Raw genomic sequence first — 18,339 nt, 5'->3', positions numbered from 1 at the left:
TGTGTAATTTATGTTTGCAATGATCTGGCTCAGTTGCTATAGTAAATCTGTACCAGTCGATATAAAATATATAATGTCTCATGTTAATATAACAACAGGCTTGGTTTTACATTTTATTTTTCCTGAACTTTTTTAAACAAAAATCAAATTACTGTTTGAATGACCATCAACTTTTATCCAATTTGTTCACCTCTATTAACTCAAACACTGTTAATACCATTGGCCATAAAAAACAGCAACCATTGAGATTTACGTGGCTATAGACAATACAACAAATGCTCTTGTTCTTGGTTATCAGGGTAGTAGTTGAAGACAATAATAAATTATAATCCATGAGTAGTGTTGAGCGGACCTGTCATAATGTTCCGCAACGTTATGAATGAATTACTCAATTTTGTAGCAAGGCAATAACAAAGGATGAGGAAAATTTATTTTTATTTATTTAACAAGATATCAAGCACAAAACATATTTCACATTATGATCCTCCCCCCACCAAAAAAATAAAAATAAATAATAATAATAATAAAATTATAACTATTTGCTATTCTATTCTTTTTACAGAGAAAGTTTGGTATACTAGCCAGTCATTTTGAGTCTAAAATAACGGACGTCATTTAGCTGTCTGACCTCCCCTTAGTGCAATGATGGCTGTTGACACATTATTGTACTTTGGGGTTACTAATTGGCCTTTGGCTGTGGTTTAATTGAAAAGTCCTTTGAATTTAATAGTAAAAATGGAGAAAGAACGGTGACAAAAGAAAAACTGTGTGAACAATTATTAAAAAACGTCCGCTGTTTGCAAAAGACGTCCAAAAATAATTGTCATGATTATTATTTTGACGACAATAATGTCTGTTAGTCTATACATTTTGTGCATTGGACGTCCGTCTTCCAATTGACTTCATTGCATTGCAGTCAGTTAGATTGTGGCAATAACGGACATTTTTTCACTTTGCAAAAGCGGATGCCTTTTCTCTATTTTCTTGAAAAGAAATAAGGTTCATCTGTCCGCTACCGCAGTACCGGCTGGGATGAACTTCACAGACAGTGCCCGCTGTCAAACAGCGTGTGAACCTGGCCTTAAAGTGCATAAAACACAGTTAAGTATACAATTAGGACCACCTTTATGATTTGGTTTCCATGTACTGTTATAGGGATTGCACATATTATAAAATAGAAAATGAGACACTTTTGTCAATGTGGTTAGTATTCAAGTTTAAGCTTATATAAGTGAATAGGGATGAAGTGCACAACCGGACACGGTCAATAGACAACAATGTTGCTGTTACTCCTCAAACTACTATTTAGCAAAAAAAAGGTTAGAACACAATAAATAGGACAAACAGTTAAACAGAGATACAGAAAACAAAACTTTAATGAAGCTGTGCATTTAAGGTAATAAATATAAGGGGGGGGGGCAATGGGGGAAACAATAAATAAAAACTGTGTAATGTTTTCTGTGTACTGTACAGTAAATGCAATGAAGAGTTAAACTAAACAGTCGTCGGCTAAGTTCACACGACAGGCGACCATCACTGCCAACGGCCATCAAAACGACATCCAATATGTGCTAACGACGGCTGTCCATAATAATTATGATCACTATAGATGGCCGTCATCTGCAAATATCAGATGTCTTTTTGACGGCTATTGGCAATTACGGACGCAAAATCCTGTAGTGTGAACTAAGCCTACAAGTGCACCAGATTCTGATTGAAAATCTGGCACATGTTAGTTTAAATTTATACTATCTAATTATTGATAGTTTTATACTTAAAATTTAAGGCTAAATTAAGGCTTTCCCTCTTGTCCCACTCCCTGTGCTTTCTGTTCCAGCATAGAAGCCTCCTATTTCCTTTTCTTTTTCATTTATCTTTTATATATGGTGTCCTTTATTAATTAAAGCGTAAATGAAATAGCATCTATGTAAACAATGAGCATAGATACACTTGTAACCACCTAATATGGGTTGAAAATATTTGGTTAGAGGGCCAGATGTTTTGCCCATGTTTATAAGATATTGTGAAACAAAAATCTAAGGCCTAATTTGGATCATTTTAAATGATACTGTAACCCCCCCCCCCCCCCTTACTCTTTATTTTATCAGTTAACAGTGTCACTAGGTGGGATTTTATAGCAGTTGGCCTCATCTCCCACCTGGGAAGAGACACTGTCCATTGATGAAATGAAGCAATTTTAGAGCAGAAAAAAGACACAGACACATTCTATACAGGTATGTATCAAATGTGCAGCATCTAAGCTTGTGGATGGTGCAGAGAACCTTACAGAGTAAGGAGGGTGACAGTATCACTTTAAAGGGGTTATCCAGTGCTACAAAAACATGGCCACTTTCTTTCAAAGACAACACGACTCTTGTCTCCAGTTCAGGTGCGGTTTGCAATTAAGCTCCATTTACTTCAATGGAACTGAGCAGCAAAACCCCAAAACTGTAGCGCTGGATAACCCCTTTAAGCCACACACCTGTTCTCCCTTCTGATGCCCCCCCTCCCCCCCACCAAACTGGTAAGCCACCCACCTTGTTAAAGTTTAAAAGTATCATTGAAAATATTGTGCAAGTCCTGTAAGCTCGTTGCAAATTGCAAATTGCTCGTTTGGTTGCAAATTGCCCCAGATTTATTTATCTACTGTTATCCTGTAATTGTAGAAAACCTTGTGTAATAATCTAACCAATGTAATGGGACATGGTGGAAAGTTCCTGGTAAATAGTTACTTTTCATAACCACATAGTCAAATAAACCAAGAATGAGGCATGCAGCTAACAACATTAGTATATTATTTTTTATTGGTTTAAAGTGTACCTGTTATTAGAAAAAAATTTACATTAAAAAACAGAAAAGTGCAACGTCACACTGCAGCTAAAATATACTGTGTACATAATATAGATATTAAGAATGTCAACTGCTATAGAAATTATTTTAAAAAAAAATATGAGATTCCTTAGATTACCATTTGATCAAATAGTGTGTACCATCCCACCACCTAAGGTGACCCCGCAGAGGGAGAGAACCTACACTGTACACTGGACTCTCTTGGGCTAATAATAAGCCTACACACTAGGCATTGAGGATCCAGCTAGTCTCTACTTAATACACCCACAACGGATGGGTGGAATCCATGAGCCAAATGGAAGTAGCAACTCCCCCCACATGTAATAGAAAAACTAAAAAGTTGGGAGAGTAGATATTTCTATTTAGCTTGTATACTCCACACAACCCCTGGGGGGGGTCAGAAAGTGTTGCACTTTTCTGTTTTTGTGTCCGTATTTTAGCAATGGCAGCAGGGACCTGCACAATGAAAATAGTTGCATTGGATCTGCTGGTCACTTTTAGTTTTTCTATGTCACAGAGAAATGTCAATCAGGATGAGGAGAATAAGCAGGGAGAAGTCTGCGTTATTGTGTGGTTCTCACCTTGTGTTCATCCGACCTGAACAATCCTATAGACTTACATTATGTAGCTGTCAAGGTCACATAACACAGAGCTGGGACAGATCGTGCTGTGAGCAGACCGGCTTGTTCTCCTGGCCAATCATGGTCTGAACACTCAGACCTTGATCAATCACAACTTTTAACTTTTATCTGCAACCAGTCAAAAGTTTTTTCTAAACACAGGTACACTTTAAGGCAATGTTCACACAGCATCAAAATGACGTCCGTTTTAATTGGATGGCCATCATTTCATGACAAATAACAGCCATTACTGTATAACAATGGCTGTTATTCACATAATAAGGAGCATTGTTATACAATAACAGTCCAATAAAAATTGCTGTCATTTTTATGCTGTGTGAACATAAAGCAAAATGAGTCTAAAAACTTTCCTTTATATTTCTATCTGGACATTTAGCTGTGATTCATGGTTCACTGGCAATGAGGAGACACCATGCCAGAATAAATATAAGAACAAATCTTTATTTTGACATTTACAATAACTTTTTGTCAAACACAGATGGGGTTAGATGTAGGCTATACTCCTTCTTAAAGCCACTTGAAGTAATTCTCTCTGATGAGGTCCTGGATTTGTAGATTGAAGCAGACTAAGGAACATTCACCCTGCTGATGCCAACTTCCCTGGTGCTTTCCGGAGGTATGCTGGAAGTGACATGACAGGAAATGATGTGGATCCATGAGGGAGATAGACAACTCCACAACAAGAATAATATTAGTTACCAGCAATCAAAACACAAATGTAGTTAACAGCTCGAAGTGTTAAATGTAAAGACACAGCAGCATTACACAAAAAACACATCAAACAGTAAGGTATGATATGGGATGGAAAACAATAGCGGTTGTATCATTTAGAGGCCACTTACACCCACAATACTATTTTTTCTATTCTTCTATTCCAAGACTATACACATCTATCATGATAGTTGCAGTCAATCACAAATTGCTTCTGCTCAACAGATTTAAGTTAATACCAAAATGCAGACGTTGACATAGAAAGAGGACCAAACTGGAAATAAAACGCCGCACTGGCACTGAAGTCCCCTCAGTCCACATACAAATCCATACCCCTATTGTGGAAAATAATGTTGCACAGTCCCCGGGTGACCAAAGTCACTGCTCACATGAAAACAGCTTCACACTAGCGTAATCCCAGGACTTTTTGTTGTAATATGGACACAGAAATGTCTCTATAGTATACTAGTGGGAAGCCTCTAATGACACAGTCAAGGACCGGTGCCTGCAGAGTATCATTCCCGGCTGCTGGCTGAAGAGATACTGAGGGGCTCAATATTGCTACTGGAAGAGATGCTGGGGCTCAGTGCGGCTATTGGAAGAGGTGTTAAGGCGGTTAAAGTTGTAGGTTGAAAAGGTGCTGATAAAAGTCAAAGTTAAGGGGTTAAATTTGCCATTGGAATAGGTGCTGAGGGGGGTGAGTGCTACTGAGAGCAGGGGTAGGAAGGGGCGAAAACTGCCAGCTAGGTAGAAGGGTGGGAATGCGGAAAGGACTACTGCACTGTGTACTGGGTGTTGGTTTGTCATTGGTGAAGTATTTATTGTTGTACTGCATTGTTAGTTTGTATTATGTGCACTATGTACACTAGGTCGTATTTGATTGAACCAATTTGGAGTAATGTGGGTGCTGCACAGTGGTATTTATTAGAGATGATCGAAGATCGTGAAATCTTAGGTTTGATTGATCTCGAACCTTCTGCATTTGACTCCCAATGCCTTCCCCTTCAGTGGGAGAGGGGGAGACTGCCCGAGTAACACCTGGAAAACAGGGATACAGCCTAGGTAATAGGAAAGGGAAGGCATCGGGAATCAAATGCGGAAGGTTCGAGAAGGTTTAAGTTCGATCAAACCCAAGATTTCCCGATGTTCGATCATTTCTAGTATTTATCAGTTTGTCAGGGAAGCCCCAGACATGGATTTGCTCATAAAGCCAAAGTAGAATAAGTTTGAGAAGCCCTGGTTTAGCGGAACTTAAAAAGTGTAGGAAATTTTTTCAAAAATGTACAATTTAAAAAGCCCGCACATCATATATCAGAACAAAATGAATAAAAAACAAAAAAAAATTCTATCCAAGGCCTCATTCACACGTTTCATAAATTTGTCTGTAATTCGCAATCGGTGCTGTCAACAAATAGCATATATCCTATGCATAGGCCACACGGGAGTGTCTGTAATTTTACAGATCTGTAATTTTTATTAAAGAAACATCTATAACGACTGCAAAAATAAGGATCACCTTAATTTAACTATTAATTTCTCATTTTTTGCAGATCGGCAAAAAAAATATAGATTATGGATGCTTAATTTTTTTTTGCGGATTGCAGATGACAATAGGTCCTGAAAAACTACTGAATGTGTGAATAAGGCCTAAAAACAAAATGATACTGGTAAAAATGTATATTTATTTACATATATTTTTTCCTCTTTTTTTTTTCTCAGTGTGAACATATGTCTTATGGTAAAGTAAAATGTGTCATAACAAAGTACAATTGGCTGTGAATGTAAATTGTGAGCCTGTTGGTACCCTCTGAGCCGCTAGGGTTAATATTTTTTTTTTATGCATTAAAAAAATGAAAATTACATTATTGTATAGATAGTCACAATTACATAAAAAAACAGAAGAAATATGGAGTAATTTAGAAAATGTTCTCTTGTTGATAGCATGGTCTTTTGATATAGAGGCCACCTTATTTAATGCATTGTGTACACCGTGGCTTAGGACATAGGACAAAAAGGGAAAAGGATTGTAGGTCACAAACATGCATATCCATCAGGCATATGTACCTCTGTGACTTTATGTCTGCTTGTTTCATTCAATTACTTCTGGTCTTTGAGCTGTCTCCTGGCTTTTTAGTAAAATCTAGATTGCGTGCAACATTTGGAAAGCTAAACTTTTCCTGCAGCGCTCCACTTATTCCTCTCAATGACTTCAGAGTGCACATAGTGATCAGCCTGAGAGTGTGTCTGTTCCTACAATTACTTTAAATCATGATCAGTAATGACATATTTTTTCGACTTGTATGCCTGTTTTTCTCTTACATTGTGACCTTTGGATAATTTGTTAAGTGTGAGTGCTAATAAAGTATTAACCACTGACGTTATGGTTGAGTTTGACATTTCAAAGAACGTGACCTACTTAGATTCATCTATATAAGTGAGAATATGATTCAAAGGTCTGTGAGATAGTAACCATGTTTGGATTGCTTGTGACATGTTAGTGAATCATATGATCTTAGGCCTATCTGGATTAACATAACAGTTTTCATTTAAAATAAAAAAGATTGAGTTGCACTGTGAGAAGTGAAGGACACCAGAGTACCACTAGGAGGCAAGGCAGACCTTATCATTCTCAAGTCTTGCCTTTTAGAGATGAGTACAACTTGAGTACGCTACGGTCCGAATGTTCGGCATTAGAATACCGGGGGCTGAAGCAGGATGCTACTAGGCTGTATCTATGTTTTCTCAGACTTCCTAAGGGTATGTGCACACTATGCAATCCGCGTAGATAACCTGCCCTGTTCGCCCCTGCCTGCTCAATTCTTCGGGCGAAGGGGTGAAGTCTATGGCATTGGGGGAGATGCGTGCGGGCATAGTGTGCACTTACCGTAAGGCTGCATCCAATTTCTTATGCCGTACAATTGGACTCGAGCATGCTCAAATTGTTCTTATCTCTACTTCCTATACGACTTCATGAATACAACTTTTATATACAGCGCAGCAATTCTGCTACTAACAACCAAAGCTAAACAATAAGGTAAAGAGGCTATAGAAAAACGAGACTTGTCATAATTTTTTTTTTTTTTTTGTATTAAAATGACAGTTACACTTTCCTCTGTTTTACATTTTACTATTCTCAGAGTGGTAGCCAGAAAATGGTATGATGACATTATCAGAGATTTTACATTCTTGGAATTTGTAATGCAATTTGTATTTGCAATTTTGCAAGATTCCATTAAAATGTTCTTATTCCATGCACAATAAATTCTTTACAAATCACCCTGTATTTAACGTCTGCACTCGCTGGCTTTAGCTCAGGGATTATTTTTCACAAAAATGCTTTTGTGAAATGTTTCAAAGATAATACGTGTAGAAAATCAAAGATGTATATTTCACAGACACAAGATAGAATATGAAAATCTCATCCTGGATGTGTTAATTGTTCAGCGGTAGGAAGGAAAGAATAGGATAGGAAGCTATGACAATGTGGGAAATCAATACGATGAATTAGAGAACAGGCTTTATGTTGTCTTGGTTGATGAGAATAATTTGTTGGAATTATTATTATTTATTTATTTTTTGTTAAGAAGACAAAGACAAAGTTCTCACTGTACCTTGCCTTGCCGCCTTCAGCACTTCTTCTTCTTGTTCTTTTGACAAACCATCTGCAAATTATAGATAAGGTTTAATCACTTTCTCTCCTGGTTGTGCATCATGCAACATTGAAAAGCAAGGTTCTCAGTATAAGGAGATAGAACTTTTATCTCTTAATCAGCTTAAAATCTATAACAGCATATGAAGAAATGTATACTGAAAGTAAATGTCCTTAGTAGCCTAGCCAAATACTAATTGTTTATATAGAAAATGCACTTTGGTATATGTGAATGGGGCTTAAAGTGAATGTACCATTAGTATATTTGCTTTAAGTTTTGCACATGGATAGAACGATGCAGGCGCGGGAAAGCCAGTGCCGCAGTCCTTTTTTTTTTTTTTAACTGGGGCCCCGTTCCCACGTACAGCGGCTTTCTATTTCCGGGCACCGGCCAGGGGTTAAGCACTGGAGGTGGATCGTCCCATCCCCAGTGGGAGAGAAGGGGGTCCCCTCTATGATTTGGCTCCATTGATTCTAATTTTTGTATTTTTACACTTTTTGGCTATGTTTGAACAATGTTTTTATAGCTCAGTTTAAAATTGCATCCGTCATTTTGAGTCTAAAATGAAATATGTCATTTAGCTGTGTGGCTGTCCTTCAGTGCAATGGTGGCTGTTGGTACATTATTCTAGTTTGAGTTACTAATTGGCCTTTTGGTGTGGCTTTAATTGAAAAGTCCATTGAATTTAATATTAAAAAGGTGAAAGGACGGTGAAAAAACAAACAAACTGTGTGTGAACAACAAAAGCAATAATGTCCATTGTTGACAGTAGATGTCCAAAAATAATTGACATGATCTTTATTTTGACATCTATGCAAACAACGTTCTTTATTTTATTCAATGTGTGCACTGGACGTCTGTCATCCCATTGACTCCAATGAATTGCATTAAAATCAACTAAATTGCGGCAATAACTGACCTCTTTTTAAGTAGAGAAAAAAAAAAACGGATGACTTTTCCTTTTTTTTTTTGATTTTTTGTGAACATAGCCTTCAAGTCCCCCTAGGGGACTAATAAATGCAATCATTGGATTGCATCTGGTGTTCAATGCTATGCCATTGCATAGCATTGATCAGTATTATCGGCGCCCTCTATTAGGCAGGCTTTATTAGAAAATCGCTGACTGGCCTGAATGGAGGTAAGAACTCATCCAGCAGTTAGGGAAAATGATCGGTGCCGCTCCTGATCGGAGCTGCTCCTGTCGCTCATACTTGAAGGCTATGATTGCAGCATAATTGCTGCATTTAAGAGGTTAATGTTGGCCTGCAGCACCATTGCTGCTACCATTAATGGTAAGGGCCCGGTCCTCACAGCTATAAAGCAAACTCAGCTCCTGCCAAACTTCATAGCGCTGTAGCTAACAATGGCATACGGTTACGGCATTGGTCGTCTGGTAACAGGCCTTCAGTATCCTTATTTGCTATTCAAGTGGATTACCTAAACATTCATTTACTACTAGTTATGTTTCCTTAAGCAAAACAATGAGGGCTTGAATTGGCCTCTTGGGGACCCTTGGAACAAATCCAATAAACACACACACATAAAAAAATCACTTAATACCCTGCATCCACCTGAAATAACAACATTCAAAATAGCTTATAAATTAGTGTGATCTTTACGTGGGGTACACGCAGGTGCAGACTAGTGTTTAGCAAGCACTAAAATGCTCTAGAGTGCTCAATACTAAAGTCGACCATTTTTCAATGCTTGAGTGCTTAACTCGAGTAACAAATCCCATTGAAACCAATGAGAGACTGGAGCATATAGCCAAGTGCCCCCTGCTCAGCAAAGAGGAGGGTGCTTGGTTCATCTTAAGGCTATGTTCCAGTTATGGAAAATATTGGGGAAGGCAACCATCTTGTAACATAGGGGGCCTGTAATAATGATCATTATTAGCGGCTGTCTATTCAACAAGACTGTTGCCTATACCCAATAGGTTCCTGAAGTGGGAACTTAACCTCAATGGGTATTGCAGTGGTGTATTGCATTTCTTTATTCAAATATTTCTATATTTCATCCCTTGTAAGAAAAGTGTAAAGAAAACAAACAAAAATGTTAATGAAAAAATGCAATACGTTAAAGCAAGACACATTGGAGCTCTATCGCTTAAGATATATAAATATCTGCAAAATGGTACTATTGGGTCCCTTTGTTATTTTGCATATAGAGCATAGCATAGATATGTCCCATTAATAAAAAAAAACAAAAAAAAAACATGCATGCCCGATGTTTTGTGATTTAAAGTTCTACCTTTTAATATTGAATCAACAGTAATAGCTCTTCCTGAATCAGGTTCTGGAAAAAGAAGGAGAATAACATTATTGATGTTTGAATAATAATAATAATAATAATAATAATAATAATAATTATTATTATTATTATTATTATTATTATTATTATTATTATTATTATTATTATATAATAATATTATTATTTATATGGTTCAAATACATTTTACAACACTTTACATTTCTGAGGGTACATAAACAATCAGACATTACACACTAAATACTGGAACAAGAGGAATAAGTGCCCTGTGAGCAAAAGCTTACAGTTTATGTTACAAGACAGCTGCCTTCCCCGATATGTTTCCGAAGTAGAAACATAGGGGGAAATTTATCAAAAGGGGATTTTTCTAGATGTGGTCTATTTCTGCTTTGGTAAGTATAGACTGGTCTATTTAAAGTGCAATTTACTATCAGGGATAAGCCTGGTCTATTTTCTGTGGTGCTGATTTGTTTGGCTCAGAATTGTCTCTAAATAGTCTCAGAATTGTCTCTAAATAGTCTCATTGGCCCTGGTTTTCCTCCTGGGTAATGAGCATTTTCTTCTCCCTTCCTTTTTCAGATAAGGGCATGCAGAGGATTGCGGCGGATTCGTTTGGACTACGTTGATGACCGGCGGACTTTACTGTTCAATAAAATGGTCAACGAGGGGTGTGGGGGTGTTTTTATTTGAATAAAAAAATGTTTTAGGTGTGTTGTGTTCTCTTTCATTACTTTTCAGACTTAGTAGTGAAAGCCGTCTGATAGACGGAATCCATTACTAAGTCGGGGCCTAGTGTTAGCCGATATAAAATGGCTAACACTAACCCCCCCATTATTACCCCAGTACCCAATGCCAACAGGGGTACTGGGAAGAGCCGGGTGCCAGTGGTCCCGGAGCATCAAAATTGGCGCTCCTGGACTGGGGCGGCAGCAGGCTGGTAATATTTAGGCTGGGGAGGGCCTAAAACAATGGCTCTTCCCACCCTGGTGTTAATAGGCTGCTGTTGCTTGGTTTTTAACCCGGCTGGTTATGAAAATAGGGGGAACCCTATGCGTTTTTTTTTTTTATTATTTATTTTTTTTATTTTTTTTTAAACCGCATAGGGTCCCCCCTATTTTCATAACCAGCCGGGTTAAAAACCAAGCAACAGCAGCCTGGTAACACCAGGGTGGGAAGAGCCATTGGTTTAGGCCCTGCCCAGCCTAAATATTACCAGCCTGCTGCCGCCCAGTCCAGGAGCGCCAATTTTGACGCTTCGGGACCACTGCCACCCGGCTCTTCCCAGTACCCCTGGTGGCCTGACTTAGTAATGGATTCCGTCTATCAGACAGCTTCCACCACTAAGCCTGTAAAATACTTAAAGAAAGAACAACACACCTAGAAATTTTTTTTTATTCAAATAAAAACACCCCCACACCCCTCGTTAACCATTTTATTGAAAAGTAAAGTCCGCCGGTCATCGACGTAGTCCAAACGAATCCGACGTAATCTTCTGCATGCCGCTATCTGAAAAAAAAAAAAAAAAAAAAACACAAGCAAAGACAAACAACAAGTAAGGGGTTAAGTCCCTGGGAGCCAGACTGTAACTCCCATGCTGGAGGTCACCAAGCTTTCCCTGCATCCTGTAAGGTTAACCCTTACAGGATCCTGGGAAAGCTGGGTGACCTTCAGCATGGGAATTACAGTCTGACTCCCAGGGACTTAACCCCCTGGGGACCAGACTGTTGCGGCACTGCACCTGCACCAGCACCAGCAAGGAAGGGGGTTAAGTACCCCCTTTCCTTGCTGGTGCAGATGCAGTGCGCTCTGGGGAAGGGGGGGGGGTTACCTGCTGCTTCTTCTTCCTCCTCCATTGTTGATAGCTGTCCCGGGATGTCCCGGTAAGCCTCGCCCCCTATACGGGCGCGTCCGATGCAGGGGGCGGGGATTACCATCGCGGGGGCGGGGCTTATCGGGACAGCTATCAACAATGAAGGAGAAAGAATCAGTGGCCGGTAACCCCCCCCCCATGGAGATCGCACTGCATCTGCCAGCAAGGAAGGGGGGCACTTAACCCCCTTCCTTGCTGGTGCAGATGCAGTGCGATCTTCATGGGTACCTACTACTGCTTCTTCCTCCTTCATTGTTGATAGCTGTCCCGGGATGTCCCGATAAGCCCCGCCCCCGCGACGGTAAGCCCCGCCCCCTGCATCGGGCACGACCGTTTAGGAGGCGGGCTTATCGCGACATCCCGGGACAGCTTTCAACAATGGAGGAAGAAGAAGAAGCAGCAGGTAACCCCCCCTCCCCCCATGGAGATCGCACTGCATCTGCCCCAGCAAGGAAGGGGGGCACTTAACCCCCTTCCTTGCTGGTGCAGGTGCAGTGCCACAACAGTCTGGTTCCCAGGGGCTAAAGTCCTTGGGGACCAGACTGTAGCTTCTCTGCTGGGATTTTAAATTTCCCGCCCAGAAGCAGACCGCTTTCTGCTTTTGGGTGGGAAACCCTGTAGGCAGGGAATCCCGGCTTAATTAACGGGATTCCCTGCTCCTGTACTGCAAGGAGGGGTTCGCTAAGGACCCCTCCTTACTGTACAGCCCCAGGGGGTTAGTAGTGATGCTGCTGCATCACTACTTAACCCTTTACACTCTGTGGACCAGGTGCACTGCACCCGACCCACGGAGCAAACTCGCTCCACATTATAGGTGGTGGAATAGACCACCTCTAGTGTGGAGTGAGTTTGCGACACATGTGCGACTATTTTAGATAGTCGCACATGATAAACCATGCCTACTTTCAGCGTAAGCTGAAGTAGGCATGATCAGTCTAAGTCAGTGAAATGTCGCAAAATTTTGCGAGGCTATGCGGGAGCACAATATTTTGCGACATTTTCACTCCAAAAAAATGGTCTAAAATGATGATAAATCTCCCCAAGAGTCTATGAAGTTAAGTAACTTAAAAATTTGCAAAATGTAATTTCAATTTGAATGTTTAATACCATTTATTTACATGTAATCGGTAACTTACAATAAAATATTGCACTTATTTGATAGTTATGATTACTCTCTTGAAGAATATTTCTTAGAATCTTAAAAAATGGGCATTTTGACTTTGATAGTAATGATTATTCAGCATACTGTACAAATGTGAAAATGCTTTTTTTAAAATTATTATTAAAATATACAAAGTTAGGGTTGTACCATGATCTCTTTCTTTATGACCTTAAATTTTAATGCTGTGCTGCTGTATCACAACTAATCTTAGTGAGTGTGGTTGGTTGGTTTGTTGGTTGTACAGATGAGTGAATCATTGGAACATTTGGTTTAGACGTTTTCAAATTTCTACACATAATTTGTAAACTTCGTGTACCAAACTTAACAAATCTATACATATCTGTCTTGCCCCCCCCGGTGTCCTTTTTCATGTTTTCAGGACCATGCTCAGGCAATCACTAACTGAGGAACAGCCCCGCTGCCAGTGATTGGCTGAGCGTGCTGTTACTCTCGATTCACAAGAGTGACAGCCCACTGAGCAAATTACTGACTGTGGTGCTGTTGGTTCTCAGTTTGTCAGTGATTGGCTGAGCGGTGTGTAATAGCCCAATCAGCCAGTCACTGACTGACTGAGAAAGGACAGTGCTGTGGCCAGTGATTGGCTGAGCGGGCTGTCATACTTCAGACACACACTGGGGGGATTTACGAACGGTACGCCCGAGGCGTACTCCAGGGGGAAGGAGCAGATTTGCCCCTTCTCCCTGGCGTACACCTCCCGTGAACAGCTGAAGACACAAAAGAGGACACTTGGAAAGCACGTACAGGTGAATAGACTTTTAAACTTGGTTTTTGTTTTTTTTTTTTCAAATTTTATCCAATTTTCCAGGACTCCCTAGAGCAGCATCAAACTTTTTCAGCTACCAGTATTCAAATGCTGAATGATCAGACTCGATTATGCTCGATTTGCACTAATCTAATTGTGGCTTTAGCAGAGCAAGATAGAAACCTAGAAGACAGAAGAAAAAGATCACCTGGTCCATCTAGTCTTAGCTTAAATAATTTTCTTTTTTTTTTTTTCTATGATAGTACGATAGATATATGTTTATCCCAGGAATGTTGACATTTACTTACTATGGATTTACCAACCACATCTGCTAGAATTTTGTTCCAAACAACTACAACAGTTTCTATAAACTACTTTCTGATCTTGCTACTGCCCCCCACCCCCCTCCTAACCTCAGTTTGTGTCCCCTAAGGGCCGTATTACACTAAACAATTGTCGGCCGTATTTGTCCGATATTGGCGTTGCAGTCAATAATCATCTGGTGTAATTGAAAACAATGATTTGCCGACATTAACAATGTCGGCTGATCATTGCTGTTGTTTGTCTTTCAACATGTTGAAAGACAAACGACCAGGAAAGCAGCAATATGCTGAAACCGCTCTGTGGAATAGGAGCGGCGGCAGCAAATGAGCGATAACAGCGTTTGTTTGCTCCTTAATATCTTCCCATGTAAGAGGGTCTTTATTTTTGTGTTTAGCTTCCTTTTAAAACATTGCAATCTTATGTTTTATGGCCATAAGTCCTGTATCTGTCCAATGCTAGTTTTTTTTTGCTTTATAACAGGTATACATTTTAGAGAAGTGATATACTTACGACCCGTAAAAGATTCAGACATAATTATGATCACACCAGGGACAATACGACTAGTTCCACACGTGCCTATGAAGTGTGCAAAATGAGCTTTTAAGTGAAATATTGTTATAGTTATATTGTGCACTTAGTTACACTTGCATGCTTTTAATTATTTTAATTCCTGATACATTTGGGAACATCAATATAAAGTAATTAAAGGGGAACTATCAGCAGGTTAGACAAATCTAACTTGTTGATAGCCCCCTACAGTGCATGGAATGGCGAGGAGGAAGTTATGTCTCTTACCCTCCTCTTCGGTGCCATTCCTGTGCAGTTAGCAGTGTAATCCTCGTTTCAGAGCACCAACAGTGTTGTGGACCAAGGATTACACTGCTAACAGCACAGGAATGGCACCAAAGAGGAAGGTAAGAGACATACCTGCTGATAGTTCCTCTTTAAAGTTATATAATTGATTTAATTACAATGTTTAGATACGATTGACATGAAAATCTTATGACCAATTATGGTTGTGTTTTCATTATGTAAGAGTTTTTCATCGGAAATCTATGACAGGAGTATTTTCCATTGTAAGGCTATGTTTGCACATACTATGTCCATCAGTCTTTTGGTCAGTGTTTTTTAAGCAAAACGAGGAGTGAAATTTAAACACAGAAGCTGTGCAAATCTTTACAGTTTTGTCCTGTCAGCAACAATGCTATTATTTAAAAACAATGTGAAAATATTAATGCCGTAAGTGAAGCATGCAATGGTGTAAAATTATTATTTGTTGTAGAAAGCTGACATTGTTCTACAACTTTTTTTTTTTTTACTGGAAAATCGTAAAAGAACAATACTATCTTCACAAACTCTTCAGAGAGCAGCCATGTTCTGTCAACTGTTACTGTAACTTGAAAGTTAATCTCTTTCCTGCCTTTTACAAGCCAATGCAAGACTAACTGAGACTTAAGTACTAAAAACTAGTGTTCACCGAGCACTAAAATGCTATAGTATTTGTTACTAAAGTTAAACATTTTTCAATGCTCAAGAGCTCGACTCAAGTAATGAACCCCATTGAAAACAATGGGAGACTTGAGCATTTAACTAGGTGCCCCCTGCTTGGCCGAGCTGAGGGTACCTGGTGAACCTAAAATATTACAAAGTGACAGTCTGGCCCCCAGAGGGTTAAGTTAACCCCCTGTAGGCAAGACTGTGCTCTGTTGGATACAGGGGGATTATACTTATTCCTTTGGTCTTCTATCTATCTTTACTATCACTATCGTCACTCCACTATCTTCACACCATTGAAGCCACCAATTGGCTAAGCTGTGATAAAGAACATAGAAGACCGGAGCAGTAAGTATAATTTTAAAGCTTGTTTTTTACAAAGCCCCTGATGCTAGATTTAGCACCAATCTCGACCAAACGGGGGGCCTGGCTGTCTGCAAGGGTGGGGGTGGGGGGCAGCTGACAGCTTTCCCCTCTCCTCTCTTCCTTTCCCCTTCATTAAAACAAGTAAACCTGTGCTTCAGCAGGCAGGAGATGGAGGAAGGGCGGGAGCCAGCCATTTTATGGCCTGGCAGGACAAGAGTTTGAAGCAGCTCTGACAGTGAGTGATCAGTGTATCTGTCAAGCTGCAATAGGAAGGGTAGACTGAGGGTGTACAGAGCACCTTGCTGTACCTTGGTTCTTTCTTTATAGTCAATTCACTTACTGAAGCTGCGATGAATGCAGCATGATCGCTGCAGTGTGACATGGTAATATTTCCACAAGCCAAAAAGACAGAAATGGCTGCACATCGCACCCATGGCTGACACGAAAGCTTATTCAGCTATATTTAAAACCAACATCAGAAGTTAGTATATGATTTGGCCAAATCATATTGCCTCATGTACCACGTGCAGGTCTTCTGTTACACATGAGTCCCTAACCAAAAAACATCACTGTGCCGGTCAGCGACCACAATCCCCGCAAAACGTGCGCAAGCAGAGAAGGGGGCCACGGAATGGCCCTGCAACCCCATTGTCACAGGACCAGACCCTAAAAGGCCACCCCAGACCCCACAGGCACCACCGGCGGAAAAAGTGGACGCCAAGCAACACAAGTGTGAACAAGCTCTTACCTCTCTCCATTCCTCTGCAGGTAGAATGGGAGAATACTAGTAGATCCTCCCCTTATGTACACAGGTGCTTCCTGCTAATTTGGATCACATGGGTCTTACAAAGCACGAGTGCTAGCCACAATGCGATGCGCAGCCTTTTCTGTCTTTTTGGCTTGTGCATATTTTATGTATTCTGTCCCTTTTTTCATTGTGGCTAGCACTCGTGCTTTGTAAGACCCATGTGATCCAAATTAGCAGGAAGCACCTCTGTACATAAGGGGAGGATCTACTAGTATTCTCCCATTCTACCTGCAGAGGAATGGAGAGAGGTAAGAGCTTGTTCACACTTGTGTTGCTTGGCGTCCACTTTTTCCGCCGGTGGCGCCTGTGGGGTCTGGGGTGGCCTTTTAGGGTCTGGTCCTGTGACAATGGGGTTGCAGGGCCATTCCGTGGCCCCCCTTCTCTGCTTGCGCACGTTTTGCGGGGATTGTGGTCGCTGACCGGCACAGTGATGTTTTTTGGTTAGGGACTCATGTGTATCAGAAGACCTGCATGTGGTACATGAGGCAATATGGTTTGGCCAAATTATATACTAACTTCTGATGTTGGTTTTAAATGTAGCTGAATAAGCTTTCGTGTCAGCCATGGGTGCGATGTTCAGCCTTTTCTGTCTTTTTGGCTTGTGACATGGTAATATTTGATTGCAGAACCTGTGTCACAGCCAACGTCGCCATGTAGCCTAGCCGTAATTGACCAGTGATGGTCTTAGGCTAATTTTCTTTTAATTTCCAAACCACACACAAACTAAGACAGTAGTGGTGGAGATTCTTTAGACCAGAAAGAAATCCCTTACCTTCCATTACAGGTACAGATTCTTCAGCTTTAGGTATTTGTTGATCTATAATAGAAGAGTAAATATGTTTTAGGCTTAGCCTAGCATTGTAATATCCTGTGCCACTGCATCTAAGAAGGATGTTTGGATTGCACTTCTCATCCCAATACAAACAACGCAAAACAATATGGTAATTCTAGGTCAAATACACTCATTGACAAAATAAATAAATAAATACTGCACCCAGGTAGAAATGTCGAATTGTTGCAAAAACATTGCATACAGTTATGTCTTAGGCAGATACACTACCGTTCAAATGTTTGGGGTCACCCAAACAATTTTGTGTTTTCCATGAAAAGTCACACTTATTCACCACCATACGTTGAGAAATGAATAGAAATAGAGTCAAGACATTGACAAGGTTATAAATAATGATTTTTATTTGAAATAACATTGTTTTTACATCAAACTTTGCTTTCGTCAAAGAATCCACCTTTTGCAGCAATTACAGCATTGCACACCTTTGGCATTCTAGCTATTAATCTGTTGAGGTAAGCTGGAGAAATTGCACCCCACGCTTCTAGAAGCAGCTCCCACAAGTTGGATTGGTTGGATGGGCACTTCTGGCATACCATACGGTCAAGCTGCTCCCACAACAGCTCAATGGGGTTCAGATCTGGT

General features: G+C 40.1%; 1 protein-coding gene across 1 annotated transcript in view; it reads right to left on the bottom strand.

Moving 5' to 3' along the window:
* Positions 1-18,339, bottom strand: part of LOC138795198 (titin homolog) — a 207,060-nt gene that overhangs the window by 179,224 nt on the left and 9,497 nt on the right. The window contains exons 4-7 of the mRNA XM_069974193.1: positions 17,680-17,724; positions 14,750-14,815; positions 10,103-10,147; positions 7,814-7,864 (exon numbers count right to left, since the gene is read on the bottom strand). Of these exons, the coding sequence (XP_069830294.1) occupies positions 7,814-7,864; positions 10,103-10,147; positions 14,750-14,815; positions 17,680-17,724 (207 nt within the window). The remainder of the gene's footprint in view (positions 1-7,813; positions 7,865-10,102; positions 10,148-14,749; positions 14,816-17,679; positions 17,725-18,339) is intronic.

The sequence above is a fragment of the Dendropsophus ebraccatus genome, chromosome 6, assembly GCF_027789765.1.
Source record: "Dendropsophus ebraccatus isolate aDenEbr1 chromosome 6, aDenEbr1.pat, whole genome shotgun sequence".
NCBI lineage: Eukaryota > Metazoa > Chordata > Amphibia > Anura > Hylidae > Dendropsophus > Dendropsophus ebraccatus.
This window is presented reverse-complemented; position numbering and strand designations above follow the sequence as displayed.